We start from the raw sequence: 21,018 nt of genomic DNA, 5'->3' as shown, positions 1-21,018 counted from the left end.
GTGCTACTGTCTTGTATTATATATATATGTACAGGTAATATGAGTTTGTGTGAATACGTTTGATTAATTATGTATAATCTTCTGATTAACTTCTGGAGGAAATAAAGAATCTCTCTCTCTCTCTCTCTCTCTCTCTCTCTCTCTCTCTCTTGTTTTGTACTATAACTCGCTACATTGTATTGTACTGTGATATCGAAATCCTGTTCTTGTGAGAGCAGAATAGCGTGATGATTTGTCGGTGACATGATTGACCTGACTGTTCGTGTGCCATGAAGAAGGGTAATTCATGAAATAAAACTAAAACGAATGTTGGGCCTTATTCAATTGATATGTGAGAAACGATGATTTAATGTCAGTTTAGGTCCTAGGCCCTAGCTTACTCATAGAACAAATGTAGTGTAGTTAATACTTGTGGGGGATGTTTACAAATGCAAAATACACGACCTCGTGAAAATGTAAGTGGAATGGCAACACATTCGAAACATACTGTAACGTGCTCTCCCTCTCACCTATTCACCTACATGCACATGTAGCTGGTGACAAGGGGTCCAGGTAACACTTGACAGTTCACCTTTTAAACTTAAGTTTTGAAAGATGAAAAGTTTGAAAGTTCTACACCGTTTCCTCCTTCTCACTTCCGAAATTATTTGTTTTAGATGGAAACTTGAAAGCTCAGCACCGCTACCAACTTCTTACTTCCGTACACCGTTTTGGACAGATGCAAAGATCGAAAGCTCTACTTCGCGTATCACTTCCCATTTCTGAGAAGATATTTCAGGAAATAGAAAACTTACGAGCTTGAATTTGCTGCTAACTTTCTATTTCATAGTTTGGTAAGGCAATGTTCTGATGGCCATTACAGAACAGAAATGAACATTTCTAACTCTAACAAATTATATTTATTCTGCATCACATGTATATATTTGTAAGTATTTGCTATTTCAGCAATTGTTTCAACAGAGGTTTGTTGGCATTTCACGATTGTAATATATTTTGTTGTCCAACAAATAGTTTTTATCACTACATTATATGTCCTGCCCTCTAGTGACCAATCACATCCCAAGCTATCCTGTGATTGGCCCAATTCAAGCTCTACCTTCTTGGACTGACTAACTCTATATTGCCACTTTCACTATGCACTGCATTGGGAGTAATTGAGGATCATCACTTGAGGTTAGTTCATACCATACCTTTACTTCCAGATTGAATTAAATAGTAAAGATTAGGCATTATAAATAAGCATCTACGCAGTAATTATCATATTTACATTGAATCATATACTTGTATGAATGTTGATGTTTTGAATGTACGTGTTTTAGAGGTTGAACTTTAAAGTAAGCAAGTAGAGTTCAATAGTGTATTTTATTATTATCTCGTATATATGCTAAGGTATATGCACCATTATTGAAGTGCACAAGCTATGCATTTTGATATTGATTTCATTGCATTTGGTTTGCATAGTAATTTGTCTGTGCACTTGGTAATGCTATTTTCTTGTCCCTTTGAGTATTAACATATTATGTACATGTAATGACCAGCTCTTTCTTGTACAGGACAATAGGGTATGTGTGCATTGTATATTAATTTTATTATCTATGATATATGTAGAAGTACATAACATGTGTATCTTGTATCTATATTATCCAATATATATTATAAGCCATTTCTCTTATATCAGCTGATAGTATTTTGTTGTAAGCTATGTAACAGAAATGATCGTATTGCTTTCATGATGATATGTTATATATCATGTTTTAATGTGCATATATATTATATTATCTACCGTTTATTATAACAGGGTGTCTATCCTGCTCATTAAGCCTCAAACCCCGTAGCCGACATCTGAGCAACTTATAGATAATGCCACAAAAACATGGTTACAAATATATCACTTAAAATATGTACACGTAGTTAACACATGACGAGCAATATGGATAGATAAAAAAGATCATTAAAGAGAAAACTCCATCAAGATCAATTTAGTTATCAATAACTTGAAAATCATAAAAGTCACAAAAACTTTATACATAAATGACCCGAAGACAACGAATGCTTACGGCTAAAATGTGGAATACTGGGTTATAATCTATCGTTCATAGTCCATAGTTAATATTCTTCAAAGTGTTAAAGTATTAAAGATTGTCACTGTCACCACTTCCAATATATTTCTCTGTGTGTGTGTGTGTGTGTGTGTGTGTGTGTGTGTGTGTGTGTGTGTGTGTGTGTGTGTGTGTGTGTGTGTGTGTGTGTATGTGTGTGTGTGTGTGTGTGTCTAGATCTGTTAGTGCGTGTCAATGTGTGTGCGTGTGCGTGCGTACCTTCTCGTTTTGTCAACCTTCATAACAAAACGCCTCCCCGTTCTAAAATATCTGGATCCATCCCTGAACAGGATTTATGTATCTGAATAGTTATGTATCTATATTCAGAGGTTCAGGACAATTTGAAAACATTTAGGCAAATGCCATCTGAAGTTTACTGAGAAAATGTGTGAAATGTTGGGCTTCCTCGTCGATAACATCCATGCAAAATAATGGGGGTAAGACGTTTAGGCAAGGAGTAGGCATTCCCAGAAGTATTTGCACCTCAATGGCAAGTACAAGTGTAGTACATCTTTGTTCTTTTCCTTCATTTGAAATGTGTACAGAGTGTGTAATGATTTCCGTTATGGGAACGTGTAATACAAATATACAAAACATTGTGCAAAAGACTCATGTTGTATGAGCGAGTGAGTATGGTTTTACACCGCGTAAAGCAATATTCAAGCAATAGGACGGCATGGGACACCAGAAATAGGCGTCACGCGTCCCCATTTGGTGAATATAACATGGGCATTCAGCGTGAAGAGCTGCACAATGATACACAATTGAACTGTGGCGTGGTGTCATTTTGTTTATTATCGCATAATTATACTTTTTATTTGGTCAAAATATCGGAGTCATTAATAACTGGCGTGGTCCATGATCATTTAAGTACTCCAACAGATTGTATTAACTCATGTTATTAACGCCTAGTCTTCCTGGACCTGATTCATTTGTATCATAGGGCGTCCTAAAATAGCTTGGATATTACTGACTGTGGTAAAACTCGCTCGCTCGCTCATTCTTGAACAGAGAAACAACACAGTATGTTTATCATTTAAATGATTTATTGAGCATGTCTTCCATCTCCTAGAAAGGGACCCATGTCTCTGTAAGAAACAACACTATGTATTAGATGCAGTTGAAATAAGTTTGACTTCAATTTACAAATGTGGCATTGGTTATCCTTTCATTCAAACAATCAAAATTTATCTTGTGATGCTGTTGGACATTAATCTGAGGGTTACTACAGTTATGACTTTGAGTTAGATATAAATCCACTATTATTAGCCAAAAGAATAAAAAAGGTAATAGAACCCCTACTTCAACCAAGAACCTGTCTATGTGTATGGGTTTAGTGAGCGCGACAATTTCGTTATGCTCTTTGAAGGCAACGACAATCGAATGTGGGGATGTTTGGGGTTATCTAGTGACATAACAGTGCCTCAATGAATGCGAGCACATGTGCTTGGTATGAAAGTAATCATACTGTGTGGTCGTGAAGTTGGGAAAGCATACTTTAGAAATCCATCGGAATATTAGGGTCATATAAAGGTCATAGACAAAACACAAAGTTGACTTTTCACCTGTAATTTCCATATGTTCTCTATGATCTAAAAGTGCAGGCAACAGACATCTGATTGTTGATAGCATTCTTACATTTAAACAACAAAATATATTTCATTTGAACTCAAGTTCTAACTTGCCTTCCCCGTGGCCGATCTCAAAGATCTGCTCGATCTAAACTGACGTAGTTGCCCGATCTGAACCAACGTAGTTTAAGAGTTGCCAGATCATTTGATAAAGTATAAATGACATTACTATGGTCATAATTGTCATCAATAAATGAGAACCATATTAATGCTGCCTGACAATTGTGGTTATGCTCCTACCTAATTCTGAATTTCGTGAGGGATGAAAGTGAAGTCTATCTTGAAACCTTCTCCATTTACGGATCCATCACTTGTGAAGACGAACTGGAAATGACCATCAGTACCTAGAACAGGATAAATACCTTTTAGAATCGGTGTTATAGAAAGAGAAATTGCAAATAATATGCACTGGTAAGAAAAGAGAACAGTACACACGTTAGAACAACACATGCCAATTGCTCTAACTTCTTCAGGTATTGGACAGGGAAATAGTGTGTGGAGAGTATGTTGAACCCAATCGTTAAACACATGCCACGTGTGGAAATAGAGGAAATTCCACTCGTATGTGTGCTACTCACTGTACGTCTTCTCTTGGATGTTTGTTCCACACAGCTTGTCCCCTTCCATCTCAACAGCATCGTATCGGCAGCTTCTGCCTGACTCAACGTCAAACAATGGGAAGGTGAAGACTAGGTCACCAGGAGTGGGGGTGTTGATGGTGTAGGTGCAGTACATGTTGCTCTCGTAATCACCAGGCTGTGACTCAAAGGTTCCGGATGTGGCGTTTATAGTTGCATTGCAGTAGACTGAAACAGGTGCGATTCATCAATGATAAACGGCAGTAAGAGGAAAATAATAATATTAATTTGCAATCGAACAACTTAGTAAATAATACAAATGCTCAACTGAGATAATGTAGACGAAGAACTGAGATGATGGACACGGGAAACTGAGATAATGAACATGAAACTGAGATAATGGACACGTGAAACTGAGATAATGAACATGAAACTGAGATAATGGACATGCGTTTACGTACCAAGTTCAGTGACATAATTGAAAGAGAAACCGGTACGCACAACACTTCTGTCACTGGTAAATGTCATGTCAACTGTTGGCCCAGTGTCTACAAAACAGTAACACATATAGGTTATTTACGACAAACATTATCCAAATTACTGTTTTTACTCGTACCAATACGTTACTTCTTAGTCTCTCAGTACTAAATAACATAAGTTCGTCGTAGAATAGTTAAAGATGTACAAAGTTTATTTAATCATGTGAACTGCAGGGTGAACGTTATAAATCTTTGCCGTCCCAGCTGTTATTAGGAATTAGTATCAGTGCTACTGCAGTTACCAATAGCGAAGCTTTTGTTTGTGTTTATAACCATGGGTGTTTTGCGTTCTTACATTGTCGGATAAAGGACTCCTTTGCTCCACACAGTTTCTCGGTGGCGTCATCACTTGTTACTGTTAAACTGTCATAGTGGCAAGCAGTATCTTCCTCGATGTCAAAACGGGTGAAGTTGACAGTGGTGATGTGAGGGGTGGGAGGAGACCGGAGAGTGATCTCACAGTGTTGGTTGTTTTTGTAATGATCATTAGAATCAGTGGCCAAGGTATAGGTGCCCTCAAGATCTTCACTATCGAAGTTGCAGTCTGGAATTTCAGTACAAGTTGATATACTTTTGTAGACCAGACAATCCAGTGATTGACATCATGAACGTCGATCTACGCAATTGGGATACGATAACATGTACCAACAAAGTCAGCGAGCCTGACCACCCGATCCCAATTAGGCACCTCGTATGAGAAGCATAGTCGCCTCTTCATGGGCCAGTTGGTTTAAGCAACATATCATATGAATAACAAAGACCATATCACTTCGGGCTTTCGTCCTACCTCAAGCGGACACGCATTGGAATAACTGGAATACTGTTTAAAGCAGTGTCAAACCCAACTCACTAATGTAAATAAAAGTCCCTCGTATTTTTCACTGATTGTCGAGTGCTCAGTCCTGGCCTCCTAGATATATATGTTCGTGATACACAGAGTAATATATCGATACTTACGCTCTTCAATGTTGAACAAAGCCACAAAGCCCTTTCCGGTAACACTGCTATCACTTCTGAAGCGGATGACGGCTGCTCCACCTTGTACCGACACTGAAGGAGAGACATCATAACCTTAGATTTAAAACACAATATCAAGCTGTGTTAAAGAAAATGAGTCTTCATTAAGAGTAGAGAGCCTTCATAGCATCCTAGAAATTATTTGTATTTTTTGCAGTTGTGTTAGCTGATGTTCCTATCTTGGTTTTAAAATCTTAAGGTTCGCCACTACAACAAGCAAATGTTTCGAATACTGACAGTGGTTCATGGACACTTACCTCTCGTTGCGTTGGGCAAATCACTCCCACAGTATTTATCATCCCCAACCTGGACGTAGTCGTAGCGGCAGTTGCTCGAAGACTCTGTGTCGAGGGCGATGAAGTTGATGTCCAGATAAAAGGGGGTATTGCGAGTGAACTCGTACGAGCAGTCCATGTTGTTGGTGTAGTCACTGCCGGTACCGGGTAGACTTTGGATAACGCCCGCCGTGACGTTGGTGTTGATGTATCTACAGTCGCCATTACTCAAGGAAGGAACACCTCCTGATTGATACAAATGGTAACACATTGTTATTGCCATTGTAATTTGATCAGTAGATTCCTTTATTGTTCGTATCCTCTTTGAAAATATCTCAAAACCATCCCCATCTTTCTAAACCCTATACTGTATCATGTGTTAGCGGAAGCCATATTGTTCCTATTTGGTTTGTTTCCTATTTGGCAACTGAAGTAACAAAGGTACCTGTCGATAGTTACGTGTGTAGCCTGAAGATACATTGGCTTCAATGTCACAGAATGATATTATCCATATTCGATGTAGCGTTAAGAACCAGTAGACATGAATTTTGCTTACTTGGCTGGATGGTGTAGGTGGCACTGTACCCTGCTCCTGTCTGACTGGAGTCAGAAGAAAATGTCACAGTGACGTTACCTCCATCTGACGTGTCTGAAAAATCAGCGTATTACTGCATTGAGTACAACTGAGATTGCAATTTAAACAGGTATCTATAACACCTTTAAAACTACTCTTTTCACTTAATATATATTACTTCCTTATGTTAAAGATTTATAGGGTTCTATCAAGCTTCAAATCTACGCACGTCAAATCCATTTTCCCCTGCGTTCGTTTTGTTATTCTTGTGTCGCAGGTTAGCAACTCTGCATCTTCCGACAGTTTCATTACACAGGTGACATACGCAAATTCATGTTTGTGTCATAGATGAGTCTGGCCCACCCACCGGCCTCACCAAACAAGTTGCTTAGTTACATCACTAGCATTGTTAATGAAACACATACGCTGTTCCGAGAGTTAACTATTCTCAAACTGGTTTATAAATGCTATTGCCAGCACCTTGTTATTGACTTTCTTCGTACTTCTGAGATGGACAATTCTTAATCTGACTCCGATATGTAACTTGTATCATAGACTAACGCATTTCTTATTACATCGATGTACTAGAGGTGAGATGTAAAATGTGACATATATGTGAGACTGACACTCCACTGTTCTGTTGTCCCATGTTGATCCACATCCCTTCTGGCTGTTTCCCTCGCCCATATCAACCTCCAGGTAGTCGTATCTACATGTGGATGAGCCCTCGAGGTCAAACGTTGTGAAGCTGAGGACCAAGGTGTATGGTACACTGGGGCCTGTGATGACAGTGACACACTGCACGTTGTTGGCGTAGCTGCCATTGCCGGGGCTTGTCAGGGTGCCAACATCTGATGTCAGGACTTGGGTGCAGGTATCTGTCGTGATGGGATGTTAGAAGGGAATTGTTATATGTGTAGAATATCAATAACAATGCATACACTTTATGTATGTACATTGACAACTTACTTTAAATTACATTACGGAAATACTCATCTGAATGGTCCGTAATTTCGACATCGGATTGGACGTAGTGTATACATTTCCCACATATTACACGTGCATACAGTTCTGAATTAATATATCTAATCCCTACAATGTTCCAGGTTCTAAACGATCATGTGTGCAATAAAAAAATACTGTCATAACGACTATCTAATTTGACAACTACAAGTTGTACTCACTGTCCTCGGTGTCGGGGAGACTTGTAGTGTTCACGGTTGTATTCACTGCCCAACACACACAAGTATGACCCACATGAACAAAAGCGATAAGTACATTCGATTAAATAGTTAAGTTTAATGAATACTTGGCAGTATTACTTCACAGCGTATTGTCTGATTATATTTCTCTGTTATAACAGCTTGTGATTAAGAATGCTAAATTCACAGCAACACTAAATAAGTTGGTCAAGATGGTTCTAACTTTGGTATCTTCCAATTAATTACATAGTGCACTAGAGTACCTGCTAGCGTTGTTGCTTCTGTGTAATTAGATGACATCGTTGAGTTAACGATAATGTCCACTGGAAACGGTGTTGTCTCAACAGATTCAACCTCTCGAACTGCAAAGTGTGACAAATAACATGTTAATACGTGATCAGTAACAACATACGAATAATCACAGCAATTTCACAAGAGCTATTCCGATTAAGAATGCCAAATTCATAGCAACACTAAATACGTTGGTCAAGATGGTTCTAATTTTGCCATAAATCCTTCCATTGGTATCTTCCAATTAATTACACAGTACACTAAGAGTACCTGGTAGCGTTGTTGCTTCTGTGAAATTAGTTGACATCGTTGAGTTAACGATAATGTCCACTGGATATGGTGTTGTCTCAACAGATTCAACCTCTCGAACTGCAAAGTGTGACAAATAACATGTGAATATGTGAAATAACAACATACGTACAATCTCAGTTGCTACATATATACATACGGATCCTGGATATACGTTATTGTCAACCCAATGACCCGGCTATATCCGTACTTTGTGTGTTTGTTTGACTCTGGTGGAGTGGGTTAGATATTTACCTGGATTCATGGAATACGTGGCCTGGACACCCCGTCCTGTCACTGATCCATCAGAGTGGAAGCAAACATTGAAACGACCGTCGTGGAATTCAACTGTAGGTACAAAAACACAACATTAGTAGAGGCCAACATTGACATGCTGGAAGCTTGGAAGCTCTATTAAACTTTCCATACATCACGGCAACCAATTTTTGAAACTACCAACGTCTGAAACATGCAGAAGTATTCGTGCAATATGCAGAAGTATTCGTGGAGCAAACCCACAGAACGATCGTCCCTTCACTGGTGCTGCGCCTGCCTCACTTCTTAGCAAAGATGTGGAGTAGTCCAGGCGCTAGATCAGTGTGTGAAACATGGCTATGGAGATCAGGATAAAGGTATACATGTACAGCATCAGTCTATACTACACATCCTAATGTGACGCAACGCGACGACAACAGCTTATTGAACTATGAATTTATGTGTAATCAACTTGAAATGCAGCTGCATTTGCTTCAGTTCATGGCAATATGAATGCTATTCGTATGACAACATATCCGAGTAATGATTAACATACAAACCTGTCCAGGATACTCCCTCTCACTATCAGAAGTGTACTATGTTTTAACGATAGCATCTGATGAACATCTAACCGAATTTCTATCGTGTTTTGCAGAAACTATTACGATTGTGGTGTCTCATACACGAAGCACTCACTTAGCGCCTTTCAGAAACTTCTGTATTCAACCAGATAAAAAAACTCACACTCTCTCTGGGTCCCCGCATCTACAGTGCCACACTCCCTCAGTTTTGTGTTAACGTCATCAAACTCAATGTAGTCAAACACGCAGCCGGTGGCCTCCTCGATGTCAAACACGTTGAAGACGAAGGTGATAATGCCCGAACCGGTGAAGCTTGGGTGAAGGGAGTAACAGGCATCGTGGCTGTTTTCATAGTTGCCATCAGGGTTGGTACTGATGCTGCCATGGTTGCCATTGTGGTTAATATTGCCTGGACAAGATACATATATATTCATTTCACATTTTCTCACACTTTTCATCATTTTGAAACTCAACCTAAGACATCCTCGAATAAATCATCTTATTTTTGTGTGTTAAATACCATAAACGTTAGCTACTTCACTATACATAAATGAGTCTTGGCCGGATTACGATCGGGTACAATAACATGCAATCACATGGCCTGATGACCCCATCCACTGACTCGCCTCATACGTTAAGCCTCGTATTTCAACAAGGAATCCCCAAAGGGGGGTCTTTCATGTAGTGATGTCTTAGAGAAACAGGATTTGCTTTATCATAACTTACATGAACTTGTGGCCTGTTCTTGTGGATATTCAGGGGATGCTGTGGTGTAGTCAGGATAGGCTGTGGCGTAGTCTGGGTAGGCTGTTGCATAGTCAGGATAGGCTGTGGCGTAGTAAGGGTAGGCTGTTGCATAGTCAGGATAGGCTGTGGCGTAGTAAGGGTAGGCTGTGGCGTAGTCAGGATATGCTGTTGCATCGTTAGGGTAAGCTGTTGCATAGTCAGGATAGGCTGTGGCGTAGTAAGGGTAGGCTGTGGCGTAGTCAGGGTAGGCTGTTGCATAGTCAGGATAGGCTGTGGCGTAGTCAGGGTAGGCTGTGGCGTAGTAAGGGTAGACTGTGGCGTAGTCAGGGTATGCTGTTGCATCATTAGGGTAAGCTGTTGCATAGTCAGGGTAGGCTGTGGCGTAGTAAGGGTAGGCTGTGGCGTAGTCAGGGTAGGCTGTTGCATAGTCAGGATAGGCTGTGGCGTAGTCAGGGTAGGCTGTGGCGTAGTAAGGGTAGACTGTGGCGTAGTCAGGGTATGCTGTTGCATCATTAGGGTAAGCTGTTGCATAGTCAGGGTAGGCTGTGGCGTAGTAAGGGTAGGCTGTGGCGTAGTCAGGGTAGGCAGTTACATAGTCAGGGTAGGCTGTTACATAGTCTGGGTAGGCTGTTGCATAGTCAGGGTAGGCTGTTGCATAGTCAGGATAGGCTGTGGCGTAGTAAGGGTAGGCTGTGGTGTAGTCAGGGTATGCTGTTGGGTCGTTAGGGTAAGCTGTTGCATAGTCTGGGTAGGCTGTGGCGTAGTCAGGATAGGCTGTGGCATAGTCTGGGTAGGCTGTGGCATAATCGGGATAGGCTGTTGCATAGTCAGGATAGGCTGTAGCGTAGTCTGGGTAGGCTGTTGCGTAGTCAGGGTAGGCTGTGGCGTAGTCAGGGTAGGCAGTGGCGTAGTCAGGGTAGGCTGTGGTGTAGTCAGGGTAGGCTGTTGCGTAGTCAGGGTAGGCTGTGGCGTAGTCAGGGTAGGCTGTGGCGTAGTCAGGGTAGGCTGTGGCGTAGTCAGGGTAGACTGTAGCGTAGTCAGGGTAGGCTGTGGAGTAGTCAGGATAGGCTGTGGTGTAGGCGTTCACTGCAATAAAGTTTGCAACTTGTTATGTTATGTTATGTAAGCAAAGTATGGTTATATTTAACGTAAACAACTGAAACAAAGTGAAGCACCTAAAAATATATACAAGAGAAATGAAACCGATCTGGTAGAATAGTCGAAATAATACTCATTGGCCTCACTGACATCTGCAACTTTGTTTACAGAATAGCAAAAAGACAGCGTGTATTAGTTAGTCTACTACAGTGGACTATTCTACTCACCTGTGTCTATGCTGTAGGTTCCACTGACCCCGTGGCCGGTGACGGAGCCGTCGCTGCTAAAACACACTTGGAACTGACTTTCTGTGACCGTGACTGAAATATTCAACTTCTGCCATGAGCACAGTGACAAAGTTGTTACGTTTAACAATAAAGGCAAGTTAAGAAGAGAAAACAGCGAACTGATTCAGGTAAATATTGAAGTGTTGAATTTCAGGTCAGTGTCCTGTTAACCTAAAGGATTGGGAGATTGAATTCATGGTGGTGTGAAAAATAAATGAAAAGAACAATTGTTATTTTATGACAAATTCAGCATCTATTCATGATGATTCACAAAACAAATTCGGAATCTGGAATAGTTGTTCCTTTTGGAAGGAATCATCAAGATGTCATTTATGAAATACCATGCAGATGTTAAATAGATGACTTACTTTAATAGTTTACACTTTACAACTGTGCTATTGGGAGCATTCGAGCGTCTGTTTCCTCACTTGTGCGTTGTATTTGATGAAGGGGGATCAACGGAATGGAAGCCAAACGGGTGCAATACAGGTAATACTATGATGCACTTATACCTGGAATGCCTACTTGTTCATGAGGTAAGGTATCAGTGTAACACTACCTACTATCCGAATAGAACCTATTACATACAAAGCCTGTTACTGTTTTTCATTGCTTTGATTATTATGTCTACTATCAAATAGGGACATTATTGAACATAGGACTCACATGTCCTTGAGAAGTCCGTCTTCTCTCCGCACTCCTTCACAGGCCCATCGTCCGTGTCGAAGGTGAGGGCATCATATCTACAACCAGAGCTACTTTCCACGTCAAACATATCAAATTGGAATGTGATTGTCCATGGCCCTTGAACGTCAGGCACGATGTCCCAGCAGCAGTTCTCGTTGCTGCCGTACTCACCGCCAATGTTGGTGGAAAATGTGCCTCTGTTGTCATACCTCGTTCCTCCATCACAACCTGTGACAGAACGTGTTTTAACCTTACAAGCTAATGATCGACAACTTACTAATGTATGTTATCTTTATAATCTAGTTTAACAACATGTTGCCATGTTCCTGATAATTGTATACCATTGTTAAGTTGTAAATAAACAGAAATAGAATGGTTTAGATGATAATATTCAGATCTTAAAGCACTATTTAGAAATGACATACATCTTGTTCACATGAGTAGTTTGGGCTCAAATAGCCACAGACAAATGGGTTTGTAGGTTTGGGGCTGATGGGGTGTGACTTAATTTACTGCAATAAGTTTATTGTAAAGATAAATTACGCAAACTTGATTTAGGTAAGGTATACCCACTGGAGTGTACGTCTATACCTACATAAACGCGCAAATGTATTGCTGACAGTTCTTAAATAAATACTAGTGCTTACCGGACGTTTGTCGCTTCTCACGTGATTGAACGTTCTGTGGCAATAAACAAACAATAATGCATTTGATCACATAATCTTTCCTATCAAAAATACTTTCCAAATGATTATACAGACATCCCCAATCGAAACAAACGGCTTGGCCTACACGCTAATATTGTGTAATAAACATAATTATTAATGTCCTTATACACGCCTAACGATTCAAATTGAGAAAGGATAAGAATAAATAAGAGAAATATTAACTCTTTTTTATTTGAACATGAAAAATAACTGTCAGTAAATGTGTTTATGATAAACATTTATAATTTTAGCATGAGAACGACGAGTTAGGATAATGGCGTATGTTTGACATATTTAGTGTAAAGGAAACGTATAATGTTTGGAGCCTTGCATTATTTTGAGACTAAATTACGCGAAAATAACACTCTCTATTATATACCCGTCCATGATTTCAAATTAACATTTCCCCAAGTACCCTCAGTGTTATCTCGTACCCGAAAATGGAATAATACTTGTCATACAAAAACATTTCAAAACTTTCCAGAAATATGGAGCCAACTTTGTAAGACAAGTGCCAGTGCGTTATGCGCCCTATCATCTGAACCTGCCAGTCATCTTTCAAAACATATTCTTGAAAATAATTCAACTCATTGCAAGTTCGCTGTGTGGATGTTTCGAACAGTTTTATCATCATACCTATTTCTACATGTGGTAGAACAATTCGCGGACATATACTCACATTGAAAGCCCTCGCATTGAAATACAAGCTGCCAGTCATCTATCAAAACAGATTCTTAAAAAAGTTCCACTCTTTGCAAGTTTACTTTTCAGATTCTTCCAACAGTTTTATCATCACGCCTATTTCTACATGTGTAAAATGCTATTCGAGGAAATATACTCACATTGAAAGCCCTGCCTTCAGTCTGAGCCAAAAGAAGGCTCACTACCAGAGTAAAGCAAATCATGCCTGGAACGTACATGTTGCATGTGTTGAATACTGCGAAATGTAGCTGCATTTATACATATTCACAGAACTAACACCTGTTGAATGCCCCCATTATACACAAAAATGTTCGTCAATAGAACATGACGAAACTGTACAACATAAGGCACATTTGCTTGAACATCTGCACCTAGTAGGTGGTTCACCTGCGACCTTCAAGGTTCGATATCCACACTTATGAACAGGTGACCTGAGATATGGAATATGATTACATGTCGTATTTACTGAACTATATCGGTCACAGGCCCCTCAATGAGGACGTGGCAAGAATTATTTCATATTTGGTATTTGTTCCATTTCTGGCGCGTGGTCTTCTTTGAAAAGAATACAGGAAAAGGGTAAGGAGACAAGTTACAGAAATGGTAAGTTCTATCTGCTAACAAACTGTGATCTTTCTCAATTCTTTATAGATCACACAAATTAAACTTAAACGTTTCTTGTTTTCAAAGTTGTTTGGTACTGAAATCATTCTAAAAACATTAACAAGAATGTATTTGTGTGCATTGTATGGGAAAGAAGAGCGTGAAAGCCGTGAGCCAAATCCTTCTTAATACATGTACCGATACAAATACTTTGTATTTACGTTTCGTATGAGAATTCGTTGATTAATGAAAATAGTTTACCAACATAGTGAGTGAGCTGAGTTTAACGCCGCTTTTCCAGTTATATCACGGCGTGTCAGCTTATTTGGGGTGTGTGTGTGTGTGTGGGGGGGGGGGGGGGGGGGGGGGGGGGTGTGAGCCCGAAGTGATGCAGGTCGGAGACGTTTACCATTTCGGTGTAACCCACGAGCACGGGTATGGTGCTGACAAACCTAGCTACATAATCGGGGCGAACCGGGATTCGAACCCACAATCATAGGTTTCTGGCTTGCCCAGGGGACGCAACTCTGCACAGCGAATTGCGGCGCCTTAGACGACTGGTCCACCCGTGCCCCCTTTTCCCAACATAAGTGATTGGGTATGTATTTGCAATATGTATTTGAAATATGAGGGACTATCATATACTAGTAGTTATTGGATTTAGTATATAGTATGCTCCTGACCACCTGAAATGACATACATCCCAGGTAGACATTTGTACTGAGGATTGGGAAATTTGCATTTATTATTTAAAATTTCACCAACTATTCATTTAATTATTTCAGTATTAAATACTTAAGATATGTCGCTTTAGGTTGTGTGTGATAAAATATCGACATCAAAAGGACAAGGGGTGCTTTAGCTGAAGCATCAGCCGTTATGGTATCAACTTTGGCCAAACAAACAATAAAGGACGTTGTCATATTTGACAGTTGAAAGACATATATGTCAATAATATCTGAGATAAAAGGATGATTCGAAAAAGCCTTTTTACTGCCCGTTGTCACAACAGAAAATAAAAAACATTTCATCATCATCATCATCATCATCATCATCATCATCATGATAATAATAATACGCTGTGCCCGTCCTTTCGTATTCATTTGGTGTGTTTCATTGGACGAAACAGGAAATTCAGGGTATTGACTCTCATACGTAGAATCATGGCAGACAATAGATCCAACCACCCTTGCTCTTCCCTCAATCGCTTATATTTACCAATTATGATGGGAGGACGTGGTTTGATTAATGTGGAGGCTCTTCGTGGTAGAATTGTTTTGTGCACTTTTGCACAAATTTATTTGTCTGATGATCTTCTTGTGAATGTTAACACTCATGATGAATGCAAGGTATCCACAGTTTTCTAAAACGAGCCAAGGATGTAGGACATAATCCCAATGTCAGTGTTGATTTTGTTGATGGTTCTCTACTGCTGGGCGGTATAGAAATTAGTGTCAACCAAGCGAAGTGCCATATCAAATCGGCCCTGACTCAATTTTTCAAGAAGAGGCTTTCTGAACGACCACTGCATCGGGTTTATGTGCAGTGTGTTGAGAAGGTCAGCAACCATGCAGAGTCCTTTGCTTGGATCAGGTCGGCTGGCCTGAAAAGTGAAACAGAAGGCTTTCTGTTTGCTGCTCAGGAAGTCACTTTCCCCTCGGAATCGTCAATGTGTGATTTGGCATCAAAATGTAATTATGAAATGTAGATTATGCAATGAATTTAATAAGACTGTCCAACAAATTCGCTTTCAATTATATTTCCTATATATTGACGCTGAAGGGGTCGTTGTCGGCACAGGTACTAGAGAAATGTAGTTCAGGTCCGTTTCAGTGTACAGACATCAAAATACAGCAACGTACCTGGTACCCTAAACGGCGGACGAGTCCATATTCCCCAACCCGAAACATAAACCGGTTCATGTTGCAGTTCCGGTTCGCCTGATTACGAGTGCATATCAGATTAATGGACGTACGTCACTGTGTATGATTGTTTCCTATATGATACGCTGGAATGAGCTTAATACAAATGTTCCTCCTCACGAACGCGTACTGCCATGTTTAATTCAACTGAGGTTTGGCCTATAGGAAGCGACACATACCTAAAGAACTGGTTACCCATATGCATTGCGCCCTGTGCCCCTGTAGGATCCTGGGGTCCGTTTCTGTATACAGAAACGCACCTGGGTACATTTTTGTAGTACCTGTGCCGACAACGGCCCCTTCAGCTATTCTGACTATACAACCTCTAAATATAGGTTGTAATGGGAGATGATCTGAAGGCCCAGAGACAAAATAATTTCAGGTCTTAAATATAGGTGATAAAACTACTGTGTTTGGACATTGGAGGTAGTCTACCTGTATATTGCTGAGTGCGGCGTTAAACAACAATCCAACCAACCAAGCAACCTGTAAAACAGAAACCTTTTATAATTTGATTTGGAACTGAGCGTTTCATTCTACCATGACGACAAGAGCGCCTTGAAAATGGTGCTGGAACGTGTACAGTTTACACATGGGCCAATGGGCCAGATTACTTAGAAAATGCCGAAAAGAGTTGACAGGTTGTGATTAACATAAAACATAAGAATAAAGTTTTAAGATTAATTAATTATATTCTTGACTTGTTCCAAATAATGGCAGCAAAATACTGTCAAAAATAAGTTTTTAATTTGTTCCTAATATGCTATCTGATGTGTTTTCAATGACAATTATATTCTAACTACTATTTTCTATGATATATAGAGCGAGAAAGTATGGTTTTACGCCCTTTTTGAGGGAGGCAACTGTAGGGGCTCGAACCCGGCGTGACGAGCGAACGCCTTAACCATAAGGCCACCCCACCTGCCCTATATGGTATATATAAAAGAATATAGTCCAGTAATGTTCTTGTTACTGAGTGAGTATGGTTTTAGCAATATTCCAGCAATAACACGGCGGGGGACACCAGGGCGTCACACATTGTACCCATGTGGGAAATCGAACCCGGGTCTTCGGCGTGACGAGCGAACGTTCTAACCACTAGGCTACCCCACCGCCCCGCGGAATAAGGTGAGAATAGGTCCCAAGCATCATTTAGTTTTGATGATAGTTTTAGGCGGTTGTGTGTTTACATATAACAAAAGACACAATTTGGTGCAAATTTAGCTGGAATGGCAACAAATTCGAAACAGATGTAACATGATCTCCCTCTCACATGTCCAATAACTGCATGCACATATGTCTGGCAACATGAGGATATCTTAGCATATTCAGCAAAATATGACCGGGTTTTTTAACCCTTTTTTTCAAGTTACGCACACTTGTCGTGGAGGGTGATCACTGCCGATCGACGATATCTATAGACGTATTGCGTCGGATACAATTATTATAGAGAAAACAATTTCATCAGCGTGTACATCTTAGATACATTAATCATATCCATTTATATTCAACGTAACATCGAAAAGTTCAAATAAAAGATACTGAAAGACTTATACGTGGCATGTTGATTCATCACCTACCGTTTCCTGGTCTCGCGAGCATACACGGTCAAACGGATTGGATAATATATCAATTATAAACAATTATATCGTGCAAGTCACATTGTTATTTCATACAGGTGGTGAATACTGATACTATTTAATGACTTTTGTTTATTCTGGATGTGACAGGCGAAACATTTCAATATTAACTGCAATTGGACTCGCTGAAATATTGCTGTCAGATTCTCGACCTTCATTTTCGTTTTTTTCTCGTCATATTCGACGGAAAATAACAAATGAAACATTCTTCGCTTAAGAAGATCGTCTACTTTCGACAAAGCATATATATGAAGGCAATGTAAACTTTCTTGATACCATTACGTTAGGCTGAGAACGGGTGAAGCGCGCAATGTTATATTTTCGTAAGTATTCTAGCATCCCGACACGGGATTTGTATTTTCATATAATCTTAAATACTCAGCCAAAACACTTAAAATTAGGACTGGTGAATATTTATGAGTAATTTATTGTTTCCTGCAAATGTTATTACATGACACGTTAGATTAACCCTAATGTTCTTATTTCTGCAACTGACCTTGTGACCTCGAAAATTAAGTTTATTCTGTTTAACGTTTGGATAATAAATTTACTGAAATGGTACTTAATTTACCATCGCGCCTTTATCGGAGATATCAGAGACATGAGTATGTTCCGAACATGAAACACACGCCACCTTAAATAACGACCGTTTGAAATCGTCAACCCTCTTTTCAGCACCTTATGCCAAAACAATTCAGTAGGCTAAAGGTTAATCAGTTTTTCTCAAAGTTACATCTTATTCTCAGACTGTTTGAAATGAATATTGCGAGTTGTGAGGTATCCTTGCATTGTGCCTTTTGAAACTTCTTGTGGTTGGGGTAAAATATGTTAGGGTAAAAGATGTTATGGTAACTATCACGCTTTTCAAACATTTCAAGGCGTACCTTTGCTTTCATTTCTCTGTGGTAATCACCCTCCGAGCTCTTTGTCTCTGAGACAAGTTCACAGACGACAATCACCGAGTGGGATGTCTGTCACCAATTATGTGAATTGTGTATGGAGTATGTGATGATTTCTGTAATGTGACACATGTCAAACAATTATATTCTATGTAAAGACTCATGTTGTATGGGTGAGTGAGTGAGTGTGGTTTAATGCCGTTGTTAGCAATATTCCAGCAATATCACTGAGGTAACACCAGAAATGGGCTTCACTTTTTTATCCATGTGGGGAATCGAACCCGGGCCTTCGGTTTGACGAGTTTCCCAACCGCCTCTCATGTTGAATGATATCTAATTCTACTGTCATGGTGTCCAATGTTAATTTTTATTATTGTATATGGTATAGTGTTTTATTCGGACTAAAATATCGGAGTACAACATATAATCTTCCTGGTCCCAACTCAATTGTGTTATAGCGTGCCCGTGCTTAAATATTACTGACAATGGTAAAACCAAATGCTCGTTGGCTCAGTCTTGTATAAAGAAACAACACAGTATGTTTATTATGTAAGTGTTTTATTGAGCATGTCTTCCATCTCGTGGTGAAGGACCCATGTCTCTGTAACCAAAAACATCGTGTATTAGATGCAGTGGGAAGAGGCTAGGTTTAACTTCAATTTACAAATGTAGCACAAATGATTTATCTGGTTATATGTGCATCCAGAGAGTCTAATTATGTCTGACTTGCGAGTACTAGCATGACCTTTGGCTGGACCAAAATCCACTATTATTAGCTAAATGAATAAGAAAGATGACGGAACACCTACCTCAAGTAAGATCCTATCTATGTTTAGGGGTTTAGTGCAGCGCATCACTTTCGCTGCTCTTTGAAGGAAACGACATTCGAAAGTGGGCATGTGGGTGTTTTCTTGTGGCTAAAACAGTAACGCATACACATGTACATGGTATGAAAGTAATCATACTCTGTGGTCGTGAGGATGTGAACACATACTTTAGAAATCCATCAGAATATTTGAAAAATGCCATAGACAAAATACAAAGCTGACTTTGTACCTGTAATTTATCAATTTTCTCATTGATCTAAAGCTGCAGGCACCAGACATCTGATGGGATGTAACATATGAAGTTTATCTTGAATGCTAAACAATATGAACTTTCATGTAAACTACAAAATTTGACCTCAGATTCTAATTAGCCTAGTCCCGTGGCCAATCTAAGAGATTTGCCAGATCTAAATTGTCCGACCTCATGTAACGTAGTTTAAGAGCTGCCCGGTCACATCTAACGTCGCGTGATGGTTGCCCGATCTCAAATTATGTTGTGTGAGAGTTACTCGATCTCAACTAAAGAAGTGTAAGAGTTACCCGATATAAACTATCGTTGTGTTATAGTTGCCCGATATCAACTAACGTAAACCTTGCATCATTATTTTATACATTGCAGATGATATTCCACATATGATCCGTATCTACCACATTCAGACAATATTGCTGAATTAGATAGAGTTTTACCAACACCTATTACAAATTTACTAAAATAGGAAGGGAATAATTCCTCCGACTGGCGAACACAGTATCCCCATCTTTCGGACTTCAAAAAGTACAATTGGTTGTTTTTTAGTGTCAAAGAATTTAAACAATAAATATACTTGCATGTTATCAAATTTATATTGCATTTTTTAACGGCAACCTGTGCTTTATTTGCTTTAACAACAAGTGTATCAATGCATTGGGTCCATGAAAATCTATTTGAAAATGACATACCTAACAAATTGTAATATGTTGAGAGAGTGATAGAGTTACCATCAAAAATTCATGTTTGCTTACGTCGCACAGGCCCACCTCTTCTAAAAGCCAAAATTTCCGTCTTTGCCATATTAACTCGTAGACCCCACACTTTATCAAAATTATCTAATACATCTGTCTTTTCTTTGTACTCCAATCATAGTGTCATCAATTAAACACAAATCATCAGCATATAACAATAATAACAATTAAAAAACTCTTGACCCACAGAAATTCCTGAGGCCACTATTTTCTAGCATAGACTGGAGTTCTTACATAAACATTGTGAAAAAGTACGGACTTAGCACACATCCTTTACATACACCACTTAATAAATCAAAGTACTTGATTTTCTAACTGCGCACTGTACTTTAGAATATAAGTCCTTGAGCATGACAAGCAGTTGACCGTGTATGATCGTCTTCATAATAGAAACCCAAAGCGACCTCCTATTTACAGAGTCAAAAGCCTTTCGAAAATCAACAAAAAGCTAATGAAAACTTCATCTGCATTTGGAAAGATACTTTTAGGCAAGACACTGTGATGTAAACACATTATCAATTGTGCAATATCTTTTCCGAAATCCGGCTTGTGGTTCAGGAATCTTCT

General features: G+C 39.5%; 2 protein-coding genes across 2 annotated transcripts in view; both read right to left on the bottom strand.

The window, feature by feature from the left end:
* Positions 1–3,127: 3,127 nt before the first annotated feature.
* LOC124119813 (cubilin-like) lies at positions 3,128–13,778 on the bottom strand. Its single transcript, XM_046482459.2, has 19 exons — positions 13,699–13,778; positions 12,797–12,830; positions 12,129–12,377; positions 11,403–11,495; positions 10,057–11,163; positions 9,494–9,739; positions 8,750–8,842; positions 8,477–8,575; positions 8,179–8,277; positions 7,898–7,942; positions 7,340–7,591; positions 6,696–6,788; positions 6,122–6,385; positions 5,805–5,897; positions 5,143–5,391; positions 4,770–4,856; positions 4,309–4,536; positions 3,971–4,074; positions 3,128–3,187 (listed from the first exon to the last, which is right to left on the bottom strand). The coding sequence occupies exons 1-18, from the start codon at positions 13,774–13,776 to the stop codon at positions 3,971–3,973; spliced, it is 3,513 nt and encodes a 1,170-aa protein (XP_046338415.2). The 5' UTR covers positions 13,777–13,778; the 3' UTR covers positions 3,128–3,187.
* Positions 13,779–19,211: 5,433 nt separating this feature from the next.
* Positions 19,212–21,018, bottom strand: part of LOC124119812 (cubilin-like) — a 35,267-nt gene continuing 33,460 nt past the window's right edge. Inside the window, exon 27 of the mRNA XM_048388956.1 lies at positions 19,212–19,223. The gene's annotated coding sequence lies outside the window, so the exon portion shown is untranslated. The remainder of the gene's footprint in view (positions 19,224–21,018) is intronic.

The sequence above is a fragment of the Haliotis rufescens genome, unplaced genomic scaffold (assembly GCF_023055435.1).
Source record: "Haliotis rufescens isolate VD_foot unplaced genomic scaffold, xgHalRufe1.0.p SCAF_8, whole genome shotgun sequence".
NCBI classification, from domain to species: Eukaryota; Metazoa; Mollusca; class Gastropoda; order Lepetellida; family Haliotidae; genus Haliotis; species Haliotis rufescens.
Note: the sequence above shows the minus strand (reverse complement) of the source record. Positions and strands in the feature narration are given on the sequence as shown.

Bases quoted from the DNA above. Each gene is read 5' to 3' on its own strand.
- LOC124119813 (XM_046482459.2), bottom strand. From the start codon at position 13,776: ATGTACGTTCCAGGCATGATTTGCTTTACTCTGGTAGTGAGCCTTCTT. The intron at 6,789-7,339 runs GTCAGTCTCACA...CTGATTTTTCAG, and splicing joins GGACAACAGAACAGTGGAGT to ACACGTCAGATGGAGGTAAC. The intron at 5,392-5,804 runs GTAAGTATCGAT...CTGAAATTCCAG, and splicing joins TTTGTTCAACATTGAAGAGC to ACTGCAACTTCGATAGTGAA.